At 35.8% G+C, this 20,783-nt stretch overlaps 1 protein-coding gene across 5 annotated transcripts; it reads left to right on the top strand.

The window, feature by feature from the left end:
- Positions 1-796: 796 nt before the first annotated feature.
- Positions 797-16,590, top strand: Mtx3 (metaxin 3). 5 transcript variants are annotated; one of them, XR_007346413.1, is made up of 10 exons: positions 797-926; positions 1,408-1,477; positions 1,851-1,927; positions 3,232-3,324; positions 3,781-3,963; positions 4,109-4,185; positions 4,649-4,806; positions 5,174-5,270; positions 6,050-6,138; positions 10,069-10,121. XR_007346413.1 is itself a non-coding variant. In XM_015497845.2 (9 exons), the coding sequence occupies exons 1-9, from the start codon at positions 846-848 to the stop codon at positions 10,177-10,179; spliced, it is 939 nt and encodes a 312-aa protein (XP_015353331.1). In that variant the 5' UTR covers positions 797-845; the 3' UTR covers positions 10,180-16,590. The 5 variants fall into 5 exon arrangements, 4 of the variants coding, with proteins under 4 accessions (XP_015353331.1, XP_048656153.1, XP_015353330.1 ...); XM_015497845.2 differs by lacking the exon at positions 5,174-5,270 and having other exon boundaries at positions 10,069-16,590; XM_048800196.1 differs by lacking the exons at positions 3,232-3,324; positions 5,174-5,270 and having other exon boundaries at positions 10,069-16,590.
- The last annotated feature ends 4,193 nt before the right edge of the window (positions 16,591-20,783 follow it).

The raw sequence follows: 20,783 nt of genomic DNA, 5'->3' as shown, positions 1-20,783 counted from the left end.
TTAATGATTTTTCTGAGAATTTTTCAGGTTTAATGTTCAAGAAATATTTAGTCCATGCCCAGTCGGCCCACAGTGACAGTACAGGATTAGCTAACTGAGAAACCTTCTCAGCACAGGGCCTTGTGTAACTCCACTGGTCCCACACCTACGAAGCCAGCCCTTGTAAATAAACAAGACGCTGCTATGTCCTCAAAGAGCTTCTAACAGTGGAAAGCAAAACATCAGTAGTATGGCTACAAGTTACAATTCAAGTATAGACAAGCAGTTGTTGGAACCCCAAAGAAGTTCCTGTGTAAAGACTTCCCAAGGATCGTGAAAGTCAAGCTCATTTTTGAGGGATCAGTTTAAGAGAGAAGAATGATATTCCCGATGGAAGGGGTACCACTGAAGGCAGGCAGAATTCACCTGTTAAATTTCAAAATAGGATTGCTTTTAAGGAAGTTGGGATATAAGGATGACAACTGAGACTGAGGATGAAAAGACAGGCAGAGGCCCAATATATGTGGGGAAGGACTGAACAAAGTCCTTATCGTGTGCCGAGTTCCTTCCCCCTGTCACCACTTTAAACACTCTTCAGCCCAGCACAGTACTGTCCACAGGTTTGGCCCACAGCAGCCATCATTATTTCTTGAGGAATAAATGCTGACTCTGTTTGACTGAAGACCCAGGAGGCTCCACCCTCACACCGAGCTGCCAAGTGGGCTTTTACTTCTCCAGGGGTCCTCTCCGCCTTTTTCTAGTACCCCAAATTGTCCCTCCCGTCCCTCGTCCCGCCCCCGCGTCTCCACGTGCCGGAAAGTGGGCGACAAGAGTACTTCCGGGTGGTAAAGGTCGGCCCCGGCAAGATGGCGGCCCCCTTGGAGCTCAGTTGCTGGGGAGGCGGCTGGGGGCTCCCCTCCGTCCACAGCGAGTCCCTGGTGGTGATGGTGAGGCCGCCTCGCGGGCCAGGGCGCGGGAAGCAGGGGCGGGGCCAGAGGCGAGAGGCCAGCCTGACGCGGTTCTCTGCGGCGCTGCGGGATCGTGGCGGGCCCGGGCGCTGCTCACTGCACTTGCTTTGGGCTCACTTCGGTGGACAAGTCACAAACTGGCCTTGTGACCCCGCGGTGGCCCGGCGGGAGCATCATGGCTTCCTGCTTGGCTGCGAGTTTTCTTAGCTTTGCAAAGCTGTCTGGGCCGTGCCGTGAAAGCCTGCTGCGCTCCGCATCCCCGGGACCTTTTGGGGAACAAGGTTCGCGAATGCCGGGTGGCTGGCGCGCGCGTCCCGGACTTGAGATCACTGGGAGGGACTCGGCCTCTGTGTCAAGCAGGCGCCTTCTGCCTTGGGGGACGGGACTGTGGAGTAAAGCTGCTGTGCAGATTTGCATTACGTCCTCAGTCTAAAATGTTTTATTGCAAACTCTATTTCAGGCTTATGCCAAATTTTCTGGTGCACCCTTGAAAGTCAATTTCATAGATAACACCTGGAGAGGTTCAAGAGGTACAGTGTAAACTTTTAGACAACCCTTTCTCCCTTAAAAAAATTTTTTTTTCCCTTTCATTTAATGTCATGAAGCATATGGTCCTAGAGTTCCTTGGGGGTTTAGTTTATTCTTACCATGACCTTGGCAGTGTGTTGCTTATGGTTTGATCATTCTGAGTAATAACTCGAAGTGCAAGCCAAATCAGTGGAAATTATGAGAAATGAAAATGTTCTTTAGAACTGCTTTTTGTGAAATTGCAAAAAACTAAGGCGTACTTACTAATTCCACCCCACCCCCTGTAAATGTGCAATTAGTGTAGCTATTAGGGTATTGGAATCTAGTCAAAAGAAAACAATGGTTTTTTGTATGTAAACTTTTTTTGAATTGTAGGTGATGTGCCAGTTTTGACAACTGAAGACAACACTGTTTCTCAGCCGGCAAAAATACTAAACTTTTTAAGAAAACAGGTGGGTGGTTCTTTTTGAAGAAGATTATAGATTCCTGGGTGTTACTTAAACTACAGCAAAAAGAAACATTGTAAAGTGTAGAGTTCTTTTTTTGCAATTGATTATATAATTGGTGATACCTGGGATTTAACAAAAAATAAACTTGAGAATCACTGCTGTCAACCATGAGCTTTACTGTAATTTGAAAATCATATGGTGATGTCCAGACAATATATATTTTCTTTCTTTTCTTTTTAATCTGTCTAGGAATTATATATTTTCTTTCTTTGTGTATCAGGGATTGAACCCAGGGTTGCTTTACCACTATATTCCTAGCCCTTTTAAATTTTTTTGTATTTTAAAATAGGGTCTCTCTATGTTGCCCAGACTGGCCTGGAACTTGCCATCCTCCTGCTGTAGCTTCCCTAGTGCCTGGGTTTACGGGCCACAGGTGCCATGGTGCTAGACAGTAAATATTTTCATATACTTTGCTGGATTTTATTGAAATTTATATATAAGAAAATTCAATTTGGGTGTTTTCACAATTACACAGTTTAGTCACATAGTTGCTACACATTTTAAGCTGGATATAATATCTGAGTTTCCACCAAATAGCAATTGTTTATTGCTTTTTTGTTTTTTAAGATTTTTTTTTAAGATGGACCCAATATCTTTATTTATTTATTTATTTTTATGTGGTTCTGAGGATCGAACCCAGTGCCTCACATGTGTGAAGCAAGTGTTCTACCGCTGAGCTATAACCCTGGCTGCAATTGTTTATTTCTTAAAGCACTTATCAAATAGTAACAGTTAAATGTTTAATTAAACAATATAACTAAATGTTTGAACATATAAATATTTAAGTAATGTATCCAAAATGTTTAAACGTGAAGATTTATATAAGTGCAGAAGTTTATAATTGGGTTTGCCAATACTTTTAAAAAAAGTCTGAGTTAATACAGTTTTTTTCTAAATTTGAAGATTTCCTATCTTTTTTCATGGGGAAAAATTAAACCAAGTGGATTTTTTTTTTCTTTTTGTTAATAATACTCACTTTTGTTTAACTTCTATGTTCTGAACTAGGTCATTAACAAGTATTGAAATAATATTAATATATAAAATCATAACTATTTGTTTACAGTTTTCATGATATAGTGCTGAGAACCTTATATGCATTAAGCAACAGTTTTACTGTGTTAATATTTCTTTTTCCCTTTTAATATCATGTTTGCCACTTATGAGGAAAAAGTAGGAATCCTAATTTGTTTAGCCATCCTTGGGATGTTCTTTAACTTCTGAGGTTCTTTGGTTTTATTTTTTAATAGAAATATAATGCTGATTATGAACTGTCAGCAAAGCAAGGGGCAGATACACTGGCTTATATTGCTCTCCTTGAAGAGAAGCTTCTCCCTGCTGTGGTGAGCATTCACGAATATTACAGTGTTTTGGTGGCTTAATTGAAAATATTTTCAGTTTGTTTAGAAGGAAAACAATGAAAAGGACTTAACGGAATTTCATTTGTTTTAATATTAATTCTTTCTTATTAAACAAGTATATGATACATCAAAATGAAAGATTATGTCATTTTGGAAGTGAAAATTCTTTGTGGGAGATGAAACTTTTTGTTCCATGCATAGAATTGGTTGAACTGTAATTCATCATTCAGCACATACTTACTGAGCACTTACTATATGCTAGGCCTTGTTCCCGGTTCTTGGGATATTAGCAGAAACACACACATTAAAAATTTTGTTTTATCTTGAGTCATTCTAACTGGTATGAAGTCATTTAATAGATATTTATGAAAAACTCACATATGATTGATTTATCTTTCTTGTAAAAGGACATCATTGGAATGTTTTCTCCTTTTGCAGCTTCACACATTCTGGGTTGAGAGTGACAATTACTTTACTGTAACAAAGCCATGGTTTGCTTCACGAATTCCTTTTCCCTTGAGTTTGATTCTACCTGGAAGGATGTCCAGAGGGGCATTGAATAGAATTCTCCTGACAAAAGGAGAGCCTCCCCTCTACCGTGTCCAAGAAGTAGAAGCTCAGGTATGGTCTGGTTTATTCTCGAAGTGAGGGATCCCCAGGGAAGGGGTAGGAGAGAGAACATAGAGGGTCTTACCTAGAGATGCTGTCTCAAGAGCAGTTTCAGAGCATCATTTCTACTTTTGAGATCTAATTTCATTTTTATTAGATATACAGAGATGCCAAGGAGTGCCTAAATCTTCTGTCAAACAGATTGGGAACATCTCAGTTTTTCTTTGGAGATACGTGAGTACATGCCCTTAGAAATATTGACATTTTGTGTATATATGGTCAGAGAGCAGTTATTTAGAGCAAGTCTCCTTATTCCCTCCAAATATGAGTCACTTTTAAAAAAGAGAGATTTTAATGGGTTTTTATTACAGAAAACTTTTTTTTATCAGTAGTAATCAAACATTGGCTTAATATGCTATATAAGTGAATGTAAAACATAAACAATTGTTCCCACCCTATCTCCTGTCTATTTAACACTTGTGAGTAAAAATATCTGTAATTTACAAGTTTATTTTCTTCTAAATAAAATGGAGTATTTAAAAATCTATGTAAAGGGCAAAATTCTTGTTGTATCATCTTAATAAACTAAAATTGGTAGTAGAGGTTTTTAAAACAATATTGTATACATCATACTTGTCAAATATTTGAAAAAATTTTAAACACAATCCCAATTAATATTTTCTTATGTATTTTTTAGGCCTTCTACCTTGGATGCCTATGTGTTTGGTTTTCTTGCACCTCTTTACAAAGTACGGTTTCCTAAAGTTCAGTTACAAGAACATCTGAAACAGCTGTCCAACCTGTGTCGCTTTTGTGATGATATCCTAAACAGTTACTTTAGGCTTAGTCTTGGAGGTAAGCTGTTTCTTCTTCATCTAATATTTGTTTGCATAGAGTATGGACATATTCTCCTGGGGATACATAAGCAAAACTTTATTCTTATTTTAATAAAAAAAGTGTACATTGTCTATAAATACTGGTTTACACACTTCAAGAAGTAGCATTTTCCCAATTTCATTTCCTTCACAAAATAGAGAAATAGGCATTTATTTTGTATTCCTCAGGATTTCATATATTTCTTGTCTCTTTAAATGTTACCCTTTGAAGTGGATAATTTTATTCTGGAAAATTAAATGACAAGTATTAAGTCCCTGCTTAAAAAAATAGTATTTATTCTAATGCAAATGCTCAATTACTTTAAATGATTTTTACCTGCTTCTAGCATTTTCCTGTGTGAACAGAAATTAATAGCAGATTGATTTTGGTGAGGTGCACTCCCATGATTCCAGTACTTGAAAAATCATTGCATCAAATTGGAGGTATAGTAAGTAGAGGGAACCTGTCACTTAAGATTCAATTCTTTTGAGTGTGGGGCCTTGTGCTTAAGTGATTGTGATACTAAATTTATATTGGGAGAGCTGGCTGAAATCGCCCTTTTAAGAAGTAAAAGTTATAAAGACAGATGGCATAGGTGGAAGTTTATTTTTGATGTGCTTTGTACCTAGGGTGGGATTAGTGGTTGAGAGTCTTGAAGCTAACTAACATTCAACCTTGTTACTTTGAAGCAGTGGTTAGCAAACCTGCCTAACAACAAATAAAAGTCGTATCCTCTTCTAGACTTATTACATTAGAATCACCTACGGACTGATCCCAGAAAGCTGTAGTTTTTAAAGGCCCTTTAAATATTTTGGGTGCCTTGTGAGCAGCTATTTGGAAGTCAGTGATTCAGAAAGCTTTCCAAATAGTTTTGACCAAAGATCTATTTGAAAGGGTGAAGAAAAGGTACAACTTAAATTTCAAAAGGAAATATGGACTGCTGTGCTTTTACTAATTACTGCTGTGGCTGGCTGCATATCACTTGGCTCACAGTGTCTTCTATGTGGAGAAATTTTAGTTCCTTTGTTGAGGGTTTGGTTTGGAGCATTACTATTCTTCCTAACTTTGCTTTTGAATCTAGAATGATTTTTCTCTTTGTCTTTTATTTTTGGAGGGTGAGGCACTTGGGAGGGTGGGTAGATTCAAAATTCTTTTAATATAAACTGCTTTAAAGGCTTTCAAAATTTCCTGTCTTTTCTCTGATTTCTGCCCTGGTTCATAGGCATCTCTCCAGCTGGACAAGAAACAGTAGATGCAAATCTGCAGAAACTCACACAACTTGTAAATAAGGAATCCAATTTGATTGAAAAGGTCAAGTTTACTTCGATGATTATTTTACAGTTGTTTAGTATTTTCCATTCTGTGGTCAATGTTGTAATTTGGGTGATACATTAACTTTACCCTTGAAATTTTTTAAAGAGTTTGTAGAAAACTGTTTAAATATACTTTTACTAAAATTGTATATAATACAGTGTTTTAGAGCCTATAGTGGCCTGTTTACTATGGGGAAAGATCAGATAACAGTATTATGTTTATTTTTACCACACAATTTGTACATATCAAGCTAGAAGACCCAAAAGCTTGACTTTAAAAAAGAAACAAAACCAAAAGCAGTTCTTGCTTGTTTGTCTGCCTTTCTCTGTCCTGAGGATTATATTCACCTGGACTAGTACATATATTTTCTTATTACAAGCACCATGATGTCTTTTTCTTTCTTGCACATGATCTGTGTTAGTTTTTCTCCTTCTTGTCCTTCTCTGTTTTGAATGTAGTCTACAGTGTTTCACCAGAGTATATATTTTCCCTCTTTGAGGTATTCATTTTGTGAAAGAGATATTGAAAAACAGGTAAGGGAGAGAACCAGCAATGTAAACTTCAAGAGTGATTCTAATTGGAAAAGTACGCGAAGGTTGCACATTTTTTCCCCAAGTGTCTGATGAACTCACTTTTTTCTTTTGTGAATAAATAATACTTCATTTTTTCAAGGACACTAAGGCCTCATAACACTGGCTAACAGTTTCCAGAGTCTAACAAATACCATGATACCATAAGCATAGAATGGTTTATCTCTTTTTCATCTACCATCATGTACTAATCATGACTTATTTTTGTAACCACAGATATAGGCATTTATTAATAAAAAAGGGTGAGGATGACACAGTTATTGTGGATGGAATTGTGAGAATTTGGCATCTTCTCTGTGTTTATGTGCATTTTTTTCTAAGTACAAAGATTATACTTTGTAGAACTTTGAAGATGAATGCCATTTTTAAATTTAAGAAACTTTGAAGAACTTTGAAGATGAATGCCATTTTTAAATTTAAGAAAGAGAGGCCTAAACATGGTACCTTAAAATATGTTGAACAGTTTCTTTCCCCTCCCATCCCAACTTTTCCTTCCTTCCTTCCTTTAGTCTCCCTCCTTTACTGATTTTTTTTCACTCCTTTATTTATTTATTTTTGATTGGTACTTTCTTGTGTACATATGTATATGAAATTCTCTTTGCTACATTTATATATGCATATAGCATGATTTTGTTAAATTATTCCGTATTTTGTCCCCTTTGCCTTCCTTCCTCCCTCCTTTTCCTCTTGCTTCACTGATCTTCCCAATATATTTATGATATCTGCTCCCACCCCACACCATCTCTTTCCTTTATTTTGTTCTAGCTTGCACATATGGGAGAAAATATTTGACCCTTGATTTTTGGAGTCCAGCTTATTTCACTTAGCATGATTTTCTCCATTTCTGTTCACTTACTGGCAAATGCCATTTTTTCATTCTTCTTTATGATGGAGTAGAACTTCATTGTGTGTATAGACTACATTTTCTTGATCTTTTGACGGACATCTGGTTGATTTTATAATTTGACTATTGTGAATTGTGCTGCTACAAACATTGAAGTGGCTGCATCACTATAGATGCTGATTTTAGTTTTTTTGGATAAATACCAAGGAGTGGGATAACTGGGTCATATGGTGGTTCCACTGCTTTCCAGAGTGGTTGTACTAACTTGCAGTTTCACCAACAGCATGTCAGTGTACCTTTTCCCCACATCCTTGTTAGCATTTATTATTTGTGTTCTTGATAATTAACATTCTGTCTGGAGTATAATGAAATCTTAGTGTTGTTTTGATCTGTGTTTCCCTGATTGCTAGAAATGTTGAACATTTTTTTTCCATATTACAAGCACCATTTGTTGACCATTTGTGTATATTCTTTTGAGAAACTTCTGATTTTAAAACTCACAGTAGATTCTTTGTGCAGATACTGTTATTGTCCCCATTTTACAGATGAGGATACTGAAGCTTTGAGAGTAGCTTATGTTGCTTGCCCGAGGTCATTTGGCTGGCAAAAAATTGAGAGCGCACTTGAACCCTGGAAAAAGACTTCAGCATGAGCTTTGTAGTTACCCCCAGTAGTCACTGCCTAGCTCATGGATGAGATTATGTCTATTACTGGAGTAGTAGCAATTAGATTTATCACTGTCATTCTCTGGGATGACCTTCTATTTCTTTTTGTAGTATTTTGTGTGTTGTAATTTGAGAAGTGAATAAAACTGGATAGTAAAATAACAAGTGCTATTATTATTGAAGTTTTGGTGTATTTGAAGTTAAAGCCAAGTCTGACTCAATTCTTTGCACAATTCAGTAAATCTCATGAGAGCAAATAGATGAAGTGTTAAGTGGGGATAAAGGAAAGATCACTGTCTACTAGATGAAGGCTATCCAGTGGAGTTTCTATTTCTGTGTGGTGAACTCAGGACAGACATGAAAAGGGACCTATGAAATACCTGCATGTGCAGACGGTAAAATCAGGAGGCCCATCACCACGTTGTACATAGTCATCTTGGATCATCACCAATTTATGAAAGTTTTCTAACCCATTGTAGTCCGGCATTCCCCTCCCTTTGCTGCCCACCCATTTATATCTGATTCACTGGTTGCTACAGAATGACAGGACAACAAACCCTGTTAGCTGCCACTGTCCACAATTTGGACAGAAAATCTAGAGCTTAAAAATAAATCATGCTTGAGGAACTAGTTCTTGCAAGAAAGAAAAGACATCTTAACATAATTGATCTAAAAATTCACTAGTAATATTTTTTTCACTGGAAAACTTAAAAAGTTGAACTTTTATTTTCTTTCTTCTCCTACAAACCTGTGTACCTCTGCCAAAATTTTTGTTTTTTAAGCATCTTGAGAAGATAAGGGAGAGTTTGAATAGTCTGCATCTTGTAAAATTCTAGAATAGTTTCCCTATGAAGTTGGTGGAAGGATGCTATTTTCTGTTGGTTTTGTGGTTTTGAAGGCAGCTGCTTTCAGGTCTCTTATGAAGTTCAACTGATAGTAAACTCAGCACCAGAACCTGAATCTTGTACCTTGTGGGGTGGTCTGATTAAAGATAGTTTTTGATGTCTGACTGAATTCTCAGTAATCCATATATTAGTGTTTCAGGAGTACTAATATGCTTTCTCTTGGATAAGTTTGGAGTTCTTGGTTATAAATATGCTCCATATTAATTTGTTTCTCAAAGGCAGACTTAGGACTGATCCAATATTTGGAAGACCTCTGGATTGGATCTGAGGAATTTGACCTCCTTTGGGCCCCTTTTCCTAGCTTCCCTGAACTACATACTCAACTTAAAAGAACTGTTCTTTTTGAGTGCAGTACAGGTTGCTGTCAGGCAAAAATGTAGAGTTGAAAAAACAATTGTGTTGTAATTGGAAGACCTGGGTTCAAGTTTCAGCTGTGATACTAGCTTTGTGAACTGGACAAAACCACTTAGCCTTTCCAAGCCTCATTTTTCTAATCTGTAAAACACAGAAGGATGATGTCTGCCTTTTCTTCTTCACAGTGTGTTAGGAAGATCAAATATGATATTGTACATGAATATACTTTATAAACCATGGCACTTAGTATATGACTTGTACTGTTAGAAGACTTCTTAAACTAAGTCTTGCTATGGTTGAGTTCAGTAGAATATTCATTTTGTAGAATTACTATAATTTTGTGATGGTATCAAGGATGAGCCATGTTGCTTTTTACAGATACTGAGTCAACTGGTATTTGAGGTATGACATTTAGAATTCTTGAGAGATTATTTGTTAAAATAAAGGTTTCTCTAGCGGTCCAGGAAACATATGGTTCTGTGTTCTTCAAGTCTGTAGTTTGGATGGGGAGGGCACAGTCCACGTAAGTGGTGCCACAGCCTTAGTTGTATCTTTTGTACCTTCTACAGATGGATGACAATCTTCGCCAAAGCCCTCAGCTTCCTCCTCGGAAACTGCCAACACTTAAATTAACTCCAGCTGAAGAAGAAAGTAATTCCTTACAAAGGCTATCACCCTGACAGTGGTCATGCTTTGTGGTTAAAGTCATGATTGTTTTGGTAATCTCTTATATCCACTGTGTGAAGGCAAAAGGGAAATAACATTTCTAGGTAAAAGGAAGACTATAAAACAGAAGGAGACTTCTATGACATCTATATATATATTTTTAATTAGTAAGCTTGTATTCTAGCTTGGCATTGCATTTTAAATAAAGGTGAATGCTTAATGAACTTTGTGGGTGTGGGGGGGAACACATTGTACTGTATATTAAAAAAAACCTGCCTTAACCTTGGCAGATTTTTGCTTTTGGTTCACATGTTGCTGACCAAAACTACAATTTTGTTCTGAATGTGCATTTTTAATTTATTCAAGTTAACTTATTCAATTTACTAACTTAATTACTTCTTTGACTTGTCTGAGTACATAATATGTGGCTCTTTGAGACTTTTTTCTTCAGTTTAGAAATCCTATGCCTATTTTAGGAAGTATGAAAAATATAAATTACTTCAACAGAAAAGCCTGTATTTAACTTTAAAAAGCAATGAGGAATGTGCTTTTAAACTATGCTCTCATAAGTCTAATCTTCTGAGGGTTTAGTACCACATATATAAATATTAAAGGTGGTTAGATATAATCTGATGATATGCACTTCAATATAACATTAGTATTTGCTCCTATGTTCAGTGTAGGTTAGCAAGGGCTCTTTGAGTTGCTGGGTGGATATGGCAGCTTTAGACCTGCTTATTTGTAGCACATCTTTAATTGTCTCATTCCTGTATTGATTCCAGGAGATCTAAATGTGTTGGTCATTGTTTTATGTTAGGCTATGAAATCTTAATGAAACTTGCCCAATTGTTAGACACTACTCAGGAGGAGCCCAAGGCCCAGGTAATAGAAATACCCACTGTGCATCTGGTCTGAGTTGTTCATTCTTAACTCAGGCCAGTATTCTTTCATAAGAAGCATATCATGTAGTCACGAGCTTTCTGACAACCAATTATTTTCCATATATTTTAACTATAGTTGAAGGATCCAAAGGAATAATCAGAAATAGCAGCTTTTTAAGACTATTTTCTATTTATTGGTTGCTGAACTGTTCCAGGATTTGCTGTGTGGTAATTTTACTTATAATAGAAATTTGCTTATTTTAGTGGTTGAGGTGCTTCTGTTGTCCTAAAACCACTTCTGGGGTTTTTAAATATAGGACCATGTTTTTGATTAGTGTCTTAAAAGATTACTATGGTGCTCAGCAAATCATCAAGTCCTGAAGAAACCCATATGTTAAGAAAATGAGCTTTGTTGTCAAGAGACTGGGCTAATTTGAGTTGAGTGGAGCTCAGCTGTGTTTGACCGACATCCTCCCAATTTATTCTGTCTTTAGGTAGCTATTTATACAGGAGTCTTTAAGTCATTTTAAATATTTTTTCTTGAAAGTTTTAACTGAATGAGAAACAAGATAGTCTTCACAATCATATTCATCTGTTTGGAAGCATTTAGGGAAAGTACCTACCGATTTTCCCATTGCTTCTCCAACAGAGGTGTGTGTATGTTTTGTTCATCTTCAAAGGGAGGTTATTAGATTGGAGCAATCTGAAATATGTATGAATATTTTATATTGAAAATCATGAGCATGAAACTTTATTGTTCTCTAGGATTGATGTATATTGAAGAAGAGTGGTTTCACACATTAATCAGACATCTGTTTATGCTTTAGTCAGGGTTAGTCATTTTCAATTATGATTTATATTAAACCTTTCAAAAAGCATTAGAAGTGGCTTACAATTGTAAAACACATGTAAAACAGGACAGTTACAATTATTTTTTGAAAAAAATTTGTAGGAAGAAACTATATTGGCACTAACAGATTATAACATTGAATGGTAAATTTAACTTGAAGTTTCTCTATGGATGAAGTCAAAAGGTAAAGCTGGGTTAAATAAGTTCTTTCAATAAGATTACTAATGTGTATGTGGAAGAAAAATGTGTTTAAATATTTATGAGAATGTAGAAGATCATGTTCTTACAGTACACAGACTTCAACCAAGAAGTGTACTGTACTGTTTTATGTGTTTAAATTTTAATCAAAAGTGGTCATTTTAGTATAATAAGTAGTTATCCTTTTTAGTAGAGGGGATGACTATAAATATGATTTGTTTGCCATTTGGTCATCCCTGCTTTGAACTGCCTGTGGCCTTATATAATCCATTATGCTTCCAGACCATTACCTTTCCTAACAGGCAAAATATGATTTAGTAATTAAGAATTTATATGTTGGGTTATTTAGTTGAGCTAACTTTCTATAAGCAAACAAGATGACAGAAAGCTATATCTGAGCATGAAATACTTTAGGGCCAGCCAAACACATAGGAAACTTTTGGAACAATTTTTTAGAATGGATAAAGAACCTTCCTGTTCAGGATATTTTTGAATAAAGTTTGAGTTTGCTGGGAAAAATGGCCTGCAGCCTTAAATAAAATACTGTGAACCACTGTATTTTGGAGGTGATGGTGGAGGATAATGTGATAAAGGGAATATGCTTATGTTTATTTTTATTAGTAATACATGATTAGAAAAATTGGTTAGATAATTCCCAGATGTTGAAGCCACTCCATCAACAAACTTCACAGTCATCCATAACATGGATTGCTTAAACAACACCAAAGAAACCGTAAAGGACATTGAAGATGATCATTTCTCCAAAACTGTTTTTTGATTTCACAAAGGGTTGGCATTAACAAATCAAATTTCAATTTAGATATGTTTGAATTATTTTTGAGTACTAGAGGATTAGAGATTTTACAGAAGCAGGCATTTTTATTTCCATTTGTAATTTCTGCCCATTTCATATTCGTAGGATACATTAACATGAAGAAACAGGAAGGCTTATTTCAACAGAGCTAAGTTAAAATTTTTGGAAGTCTATAAAATTGGGAAAAAATAAGAAGAGGCAGAAACTAGTCACAGTGATGGTATCTTAGAAAACCAATTTGTTCAGGTAGCTTCATGTGATGAAATTGATATTTGAATTTGCAAGTTTGTTTTGCACTTCCTTCAAAAATATGCATTGATTTGTTCTGTTAGATTTGGGGGGGCAATTTTTCATAAGCTATCAATAATCTTAACCCTTTTAAAGTCAAAATAAAAGTGCTTTAATATAAACAGGAAGCTAAGGATAGGACATGGGCTATCTCTGTTCTATTTTTGCAACATCTTCTAAGTATATAATTATTTTATTTTTTTAAAAGTAAATTGATTATTATCTACTGTGATTTAAGATTCTATGCTTCAAACATAGTATTTGGCTCCAGATGAATAAATACAGAATAAAATTAAGTATAATTTTGATTTCATTCTTGGGCTTAAAGAAGAAAACTCAGGTGTATAACAAATGTTTCTCAAAAGATCTACTTTGCCTTACCAAAAGAGAAAAAATAATGACCTAAAATCAAGAAATCCTTTTCCCTATGATGTCAAAAATTATGTGATTTTATGTTTCTAATTATATATTTTTTTCTTGTGGTATCTTTGTTCACATTTGAGGATAAAATATTTTGAAGTAGTTCTTCAGTCTCTTCACATGGGAGTTCTTCGTTTTCTATTTATTGTCTAGATACACAATGTGATGAGAAATGCACTAAGACTACCCTTTTATGAAGGAGTGACATGTCTGTGTGCTTTTTGTTTTAATCTCAAAGAGAGTTAGCAATTGACTCTTTCTTGGTTTGGTTATTTTTATAATTGAGATTCTGAGCAGAGCAACAGAGATAATTTGGGATGCGGTAAGAATTTTTATTTTTTGCCTTTTTTAAAAAAATATTTTTGGCTATTGTTAAGCTCTGTGGAATTTATATTTACTTTTTAATGCTTCCATATTTGTAAACATATTTTTAGAAACACTTGTCCTTACATGAAATCAAAAATCAGTGATTCTAAATATTCTCAAAGTTTTAATTAAAGTTTCATTAGCTCTTCAAAATGCTAATTATCATAGAGATGTAAGGATTTTTTTTTAACTTTTGGTTTTAAGGTTTGCAAAATAATTTAGCCTACAAACTATTGTTTCTATATTGGGATATAGTGATTGCTAGGAGACCAGATTACTAGCTCTGGACTTTAGGAAAATTGTGATTGAGGTAGGGGAATTTAAGAAGATTTAAAAATTATTTTTTTCCAGAAAAGTATACCATAAATTACTGGTGAGAATTAACTTTTTTTTTTCCCAGTATTGAGGACTGAACTAAGAGGCACTCTACCAATAAGCTACATCCCCAGTCTTTTATTAAATTTTATTTTGAGATGGTGTCTCACCAAGCGACAGAGGCTGGCATTGTACTTGTTATGCTCCTGCCTCAGCCTCCTAAGTAGCTAGGATCACAGGGTGTGCTGCCACACCTGAGAATTAACATTCTTGAACAATGGTATGATATAATAGAAGGATAGCATCAAGTTGGATGTTTGTAAGTAAAACGGAAGATGTTGTAATAGAAGATTATCAGAGTAAAATAAGCTAGTTTCTTTTAAAAAACAAAAGTCAAGAAGATAGTTTTTCTATGCCCTCATTATTATTAATTTGAAATCAAAATATTTTTAAAACACATAGTTTTATTGTATCAGAAAAGTAATTCCTAAAGGGGCAGTTTGGCAGAATATATTGTTATATGAATAGAGAATTCTCTAGCTCAACAAGTTTGGAAAATGTTCTATTAGACATAGTTCAGTTCTATAGGCTTTTCAGAGCTTTTGATGTGCTAATTACTTTTTCAATCTTCCAGATTTCCAAGTTTTATTTTATTACTAAAGACATAGTCCAAAGGGACTGTACGTGTCTGTGTACATGTGCTTTTGCACATGCATTTCTTAGGAGGAGGTTTGTAGTTTCCATTAAGCACCTCTATTTTATACATCATTTCCCTAATTTATTTAAATGTAGATTTTGTGTTGAAGTAGATGTTTTGTGGGATTTGTGTTCTGAGAAATACACTTAGGAAAAGAGTCTTTTTGATGTTTTGCTTTCATTGCAGAAGTTTCTTTCTATGTTGGATGCCCCTCCAGTGACGGTGATAAAATGGGTCAGAACTTCTTAACTATGGAATTGAGAGCAGGGTGACTTTGGGTGTTGATAGGTTGTGATTTAGGTACATGTGGGACCCTGGTCAGTCCAGCCCATTCCCCTAGAGTTGCAGTCAGCCTGGAATAGCAGTCCAGGGGTCTGAACTGGTGGTTCAGATAATTAATCACTTCGTAGGCATCCACGAGACAGAATCAACTTGTAATGTCAGAACAATTTTCCATATCTTTTCCAGGTGTGCTTTAAAAGTGCCAAAGAAGACAATGGGCTTTTATTATATATGTAAGAAAGCATTCGGTTGCTTCCATGACAAGGCAAAGGAAGCTTAATATTTTCAAGTTTTATTTTATAACAGAAAACATGGCCTAAATGAGGATTGTGTGTGCAGCACACTTGCACGTATTTTCATTACATTTCAGCAGATTCTACTCCTAAAGAGTTAAAACCTCACTGGACTTCAAATTTGAGGTAGCTAACTAAATATGTTTTATTTCATTTCAAAGTATAAAACCAGATCTCTAATGAGACATAAGGCTGGTTTTCTGTTCATTTGTTGCAATGTATACAGCTCATGTTTTGGATGTGTTTTTTAAAAAGCTTGCCCTTGGGCTTTGAGTTGTGATGTGATGGTGAACATCTAACCACATGAAAAGAGGTTGGATCTTTGTTCTGTTTCTTCAGTTTTCCTCTTGCAAAGTCAGAGAAATGCCTTTTAATCATTTAGTTTACATATCCCAGATCCTTGGAAATCACAAAAAATGACTTGCCAGAGTTTGAATCAGTCCTCAGCACGTCATGCACTACAGAGAAATCTGGGCTGGCCGTTTACTCTTTGGACTGTTGCTGCTTCTCCTGCATTGCTGGAGTCTTTATCTTGGAGAAGAAGGGGTGTATTCAAACTTTTACATTGAATGCGTAAAGATGACTTTTATTCCCCTTTTGACTTAATTTTTTATTTTGTAAAATAGGAGCTAATGCTTTTCCACATTTCTGGCCATTTTGAAGTGGATATTTGAGGTGTTTGTAAGTTTAGCTTTTTGGATGTTTGACAGTAAAGAAGACATGAGATATATGTTTGCATTCTTGGGTAACTAAGCTATCTTTGTATAGAAAACATCTAAACATCTGTTCTAGTGTGCAACTACTATAGTTTCATTATAAGTGATCTTAAAATAAACAATGTTGGCCATAATTTCAATATTTCTAGCCTTGCTAGTGTGAATATATTTCACTCAGAGACGATGTATAAATACCCAGAAGTGGTAATGATGATCAATGTTGTAAAGAGTTTATTCTGATAAATGAGAAACTGGATATAATGTCAAAATAGCTATTTTCTCAATAAAATCTCAAACCACCTGAATGTTTATTAATTTTTTTAAAAATATTTTTATTTGTAGATGGAAACAATACCTTTATTTTTTTTATTTAGGTTTTGTGTGTGTGCGTGGTGCTGGAGATTGAACCTGGTACCTCACATGTGCTAAGCAAGCACTCTACCATTGAGCCATAACCCCAGCCCTATTTATTCATTCTTAATGTAGTATTTATTCCTTGAGATGAATGTATTCACTGGGAGGAACTTTTTAGTGGTTGAAAATAGTACTAAGGACTGGGATTGTTCTTTTTACATCCATTCTTTCTAGGATGTATTGAAACCACCTGTGCTGTTTGCACCCCATGCTAAGTAGAGTTGGAGACCTGTTCTCAAGCTTCTAATTAGTGTATGACCTCAATGCTCAAACCACTTTTCAGGGCTATAACTTTCTCATTCCTCAGTGCTGTCAGTTTTTTGTTGTTTTTTTTTTAATTTTCACTTTGCCCACCCAGCCAGTCCAGAGGTACTCCATTTAATTGAATGGAAGACACACTAAGAAAAATATGTGATTTTAGGTAGAAGGGAAGATATGTATATCTTTGGTGCTTTGTTTATGAGGTAGTGTTTAAGGGTATAGAGAATCCTATTATTTATAGCTGTTATGAGCAGATGTCTTAGCCAGTAGATTTTTTTTTTTTTTAATTGAAGCATCATTTACATATAGTGAAACAGCTTTTTCAAGTAGAACTGTTCAGGTATATAAGTATTTCTCTCACAAGAGTAGCTGTCTGTATCTTGGTTGTTACTTTTGTCCCCAAGGAATACACATTTTATTGGGTTTCAGATAAAAGGTCCTTGGCTGGATGGAAGGGGGTTAGATTTGATCATCTACTTTCTATACAAGAATAGGAAGGAAGGGTTGCTGATGTGGAGTAATAGAATCCTTTTGAGGAGAGGCAGTTATTTGGAGTCACAAAACTAAGAACCGTTCAATAAGGAACTTCAGACTTGGTGCTCTTAATTGCCCACTTCAGACTTGGTGCTTTCTTGGACTATTTTACATGCTCAAAAATTCCTGGGTGGGCTGGAAATGTGGCCGTGTGGTTGAGCGCTTGGCTAGTATGCATGAGAGCCTGGTTTAATCCCCAGTATCACAAACAACAAAATTTGGGTCCTGCAGGGAAGGGTAGGCTACAACACAATGCTCTGTTTTCCCTTTGCCATAAAATGGCAGCGATTGGTAGGAAAACTAAAGTTTTGACATTTTAGTATCTTAAGTGAATATCCACAGGGGGAGGGGGAAAATAAAGGAGAGACAGTAAGATCACCAAATGCCGCACCTAGGTTTGACACAAATGTATGAGATAAAGCAGGAAATGGTGGTGAAGAAAATATCAAAAAGAAAGGTCAGGACTGCAGGTCATCTGGTAATTAAGTTCCTAATCTTGCAGTTAAGTTCCTAGTTGTACAATAAAGGAGAAACTAACCTCTTCTTGATCTGACAAAAGCTTCAGGAGAAGGAATAAGAAGTCATGGTCTCTTTCTCCAGGTACATGAGTCAGTCTCCTGGAATGCTTTAGACATCTGCGATTAAGAAATGAAGACAGCTGTGCATCATCAAAGACATTGCTAATTTCTAACGCAGCCAACTCCAGGCTCCAAAAATTGTGCTTTTCCAAGTGGGAAAGAAACTATTATATTTATTACACTTTTTAAGAGAGTGGAAAGAACAGGGAAGCTTTAGCATTTATAAATACAATTAAGGATTGATTCCTTAGATCCTAGTTGGGGGAAGGTGATTGTCTGAAGAGTTCATATTTTGAAAAAGTTAAGAAATCTCTTGGTATAGAAGAAAGACGAGACTTTCCAAACCTCATAATTAAGACCAAACAGATTTAAGTCTTATTTGAAATGCAAAAAGCAAACTGACTTTGAAGACTGTCAGATTATGCCCAATTTGATACATGTTGTCCCAGTTTTCTCCATGAGAGGGAAAATTGCCTTTTTAATCTAATGAACATGATTAACATTTTATGTAGTAGATAACATCCAATTCACAGGGTGACCACTGCTTCATGGTTTAGAAAAAGGTGGAGGATGGGTGGATATAGTTGATATAGAAGTTAAGAAGAAAAAGAAAAAAACCTGGGCATGGTAGTGTACCCCTATAATGCCAGGGACTCAGGTTCAGGGGGACTCTACCAAACTGGGGAATTGCCAAGTTCAAGGCCAGCCTGAGCAACTTAGCAAGACCCTGTCTCAAAATAAAAGGGCTGGGTAATGTAGCTCAGTGGTAAAACACTTCTGGGTTCAATCCACTAATACAGAAAAAAAAAAAAATACACCTATATATATAAAATTAAAAAAGGGCTAGGGTTGTAGCTCAGAGAGTTCTTTCCTAACACACATAAGTCATTGAGTTCAGTTCCTAGTTTGCAAAACAATAAATAATAATAAATGAAGACTGTATATATAAATTTGTAGAGACTGCCTTTATTGAACCAAAAGACTATATAACGTATACAGTCATATATACATGTATACATATCTACACATAAATGTTAACAGAATGTGCAGATAATTTAATCACCGAAGAAGTATGTGGCCTAATGAGAATTTCAATAAATTTAATCCAACTCTCTGATGGTAGAATAATAGACAAAGATGAAATTGGTGTGTTAGCCAGGGCCCATCAAAGGGTAGTTCTCTATTATGCACTTGAGAGATGTGTTTGGAAATGAATGGGTGGTTGTAATTTTGTTATAGTGAAGTCCTGGAGGTATTTAGATGGCCAGATGGGATGTCCCTGCCCAACTAGGAATTGTCCAAATTCAAATACCAATAAATAGTGTGCCGTTGGGAGATGCTGAAGACATTGTAAACCTTGATCTGGTTTTACAGAGCAGAAGTGTGTAATGAAAACTTGGGACGACCTGCCAGCAGGCTTTGAAAAAATGGAGTGTTGCTTGCTACGTATGGTTAGAGTGCCAGGTTGGAGAGTTTGGAGGAGCAAGCCATCTTGATGGGAGTAATTAATCCTGTGATAAAAAGCAGAGGCTGAAATAGACAGGTCATCAGGACATTACTCAAGATATGATATAATCAGGGTTCTGGGGTTGAAGATGAATGGGATGTAGCAAGACAATGAAATTGAAGTGAAAATGCTAAGCTTGATACAATACATGACTGGTGATCTTGAACAAGTTTCTTGACTCCTAGTCCACAGTGCTGTTTATTGCAATGCAGAGGCATAACTAGATCTGAATGTATGAACATTTCTATTTATTTGAATTTTTTTAAATTATCAAAATTTAGAAGATACCAGTAGAAAGAGCCCCATTCCCTCCTCTTACATATAACCTCTGTTAAGTTATTGGTATGTATTTCTCCAGTTGTTTATGTTATACACACACACACACACACACACTGCTATATATTTTATAAGCTCATAGTATATCCTGTTCTGTAATATGCCTTTTCACTTAATATTTGGAAAATCCTTATAGATCATTACATATTCTACCTAATTTTTTAGTGGCTATGTGCAATATCATTTTATGCATGTAGCATTGTTTTATTTCACTCCCTTGTGATGGACATTGAAGTTAGTTCCTCTTGTAATGGTCCTTGTTACATATTCTTAAACTCTTTTGCTTCCTGGCCATGAGGTAAACAGTTATACTCTGACATGTACTCTTGCCATGGTATGCTGCCTTACCACAGACCCAAAGGAATTGGGTCACCTGATTATGGACTAAAACCTCCAAAATTGTGAGCCAAAATTAACTTTTTCTCTTTATAAGGATTAGCTCAGGTATTTTGTTATAATAATAGAAAACTGGCAAATACAGTTGTCCATTCATATTCTGCATCAAAGTCAAATTACTTCTCTGAACCCCTGCTTTCTCAGCTCTAAGATGGGTTTTGGTTGTGTATAGATAGGATAACACCCATTACAGGCCCAGAATATATCAGGTGATCAATAGTAGTACTTCCCTTCATACTCTTTGCTGGACAAAGAAATGCTAAAGGGCGAAGACTCTTCTTTATTGTATCCCAGCATTTAGCACAACACTTAGAACATGGAAGACACTCAAAAAGTTTTTGAGGAAAGAAGAATAAGCAAGCTTTGGAAACATTTTGAGTATGTCAAGATACAGAGATGGAAAAGATGAGTCTAAGAGTCATTGAATCAGCAGTGAGAAAACTAGTAGATTTCTCAGATGCTTGCCATTAAC

The sequence above is a fragment of the Marmota marmota genome, unplaced genomic scaffold (genome assembly GCF_001458135.2).
Source record: "Marmota marmota marmota unplaced genomic scaffold, marMar, whole genome shotgun sequence".
NCBI lineage: Eukaryota > Metazoa > Chordata > Mammalia > Rodentia > Sciuridae > Marmota > Marmota marmota.
Note: the sequence above shows the minus strand (reverse complement) of the source record. Positions and strands in the feature narration are given on the sequence as shown.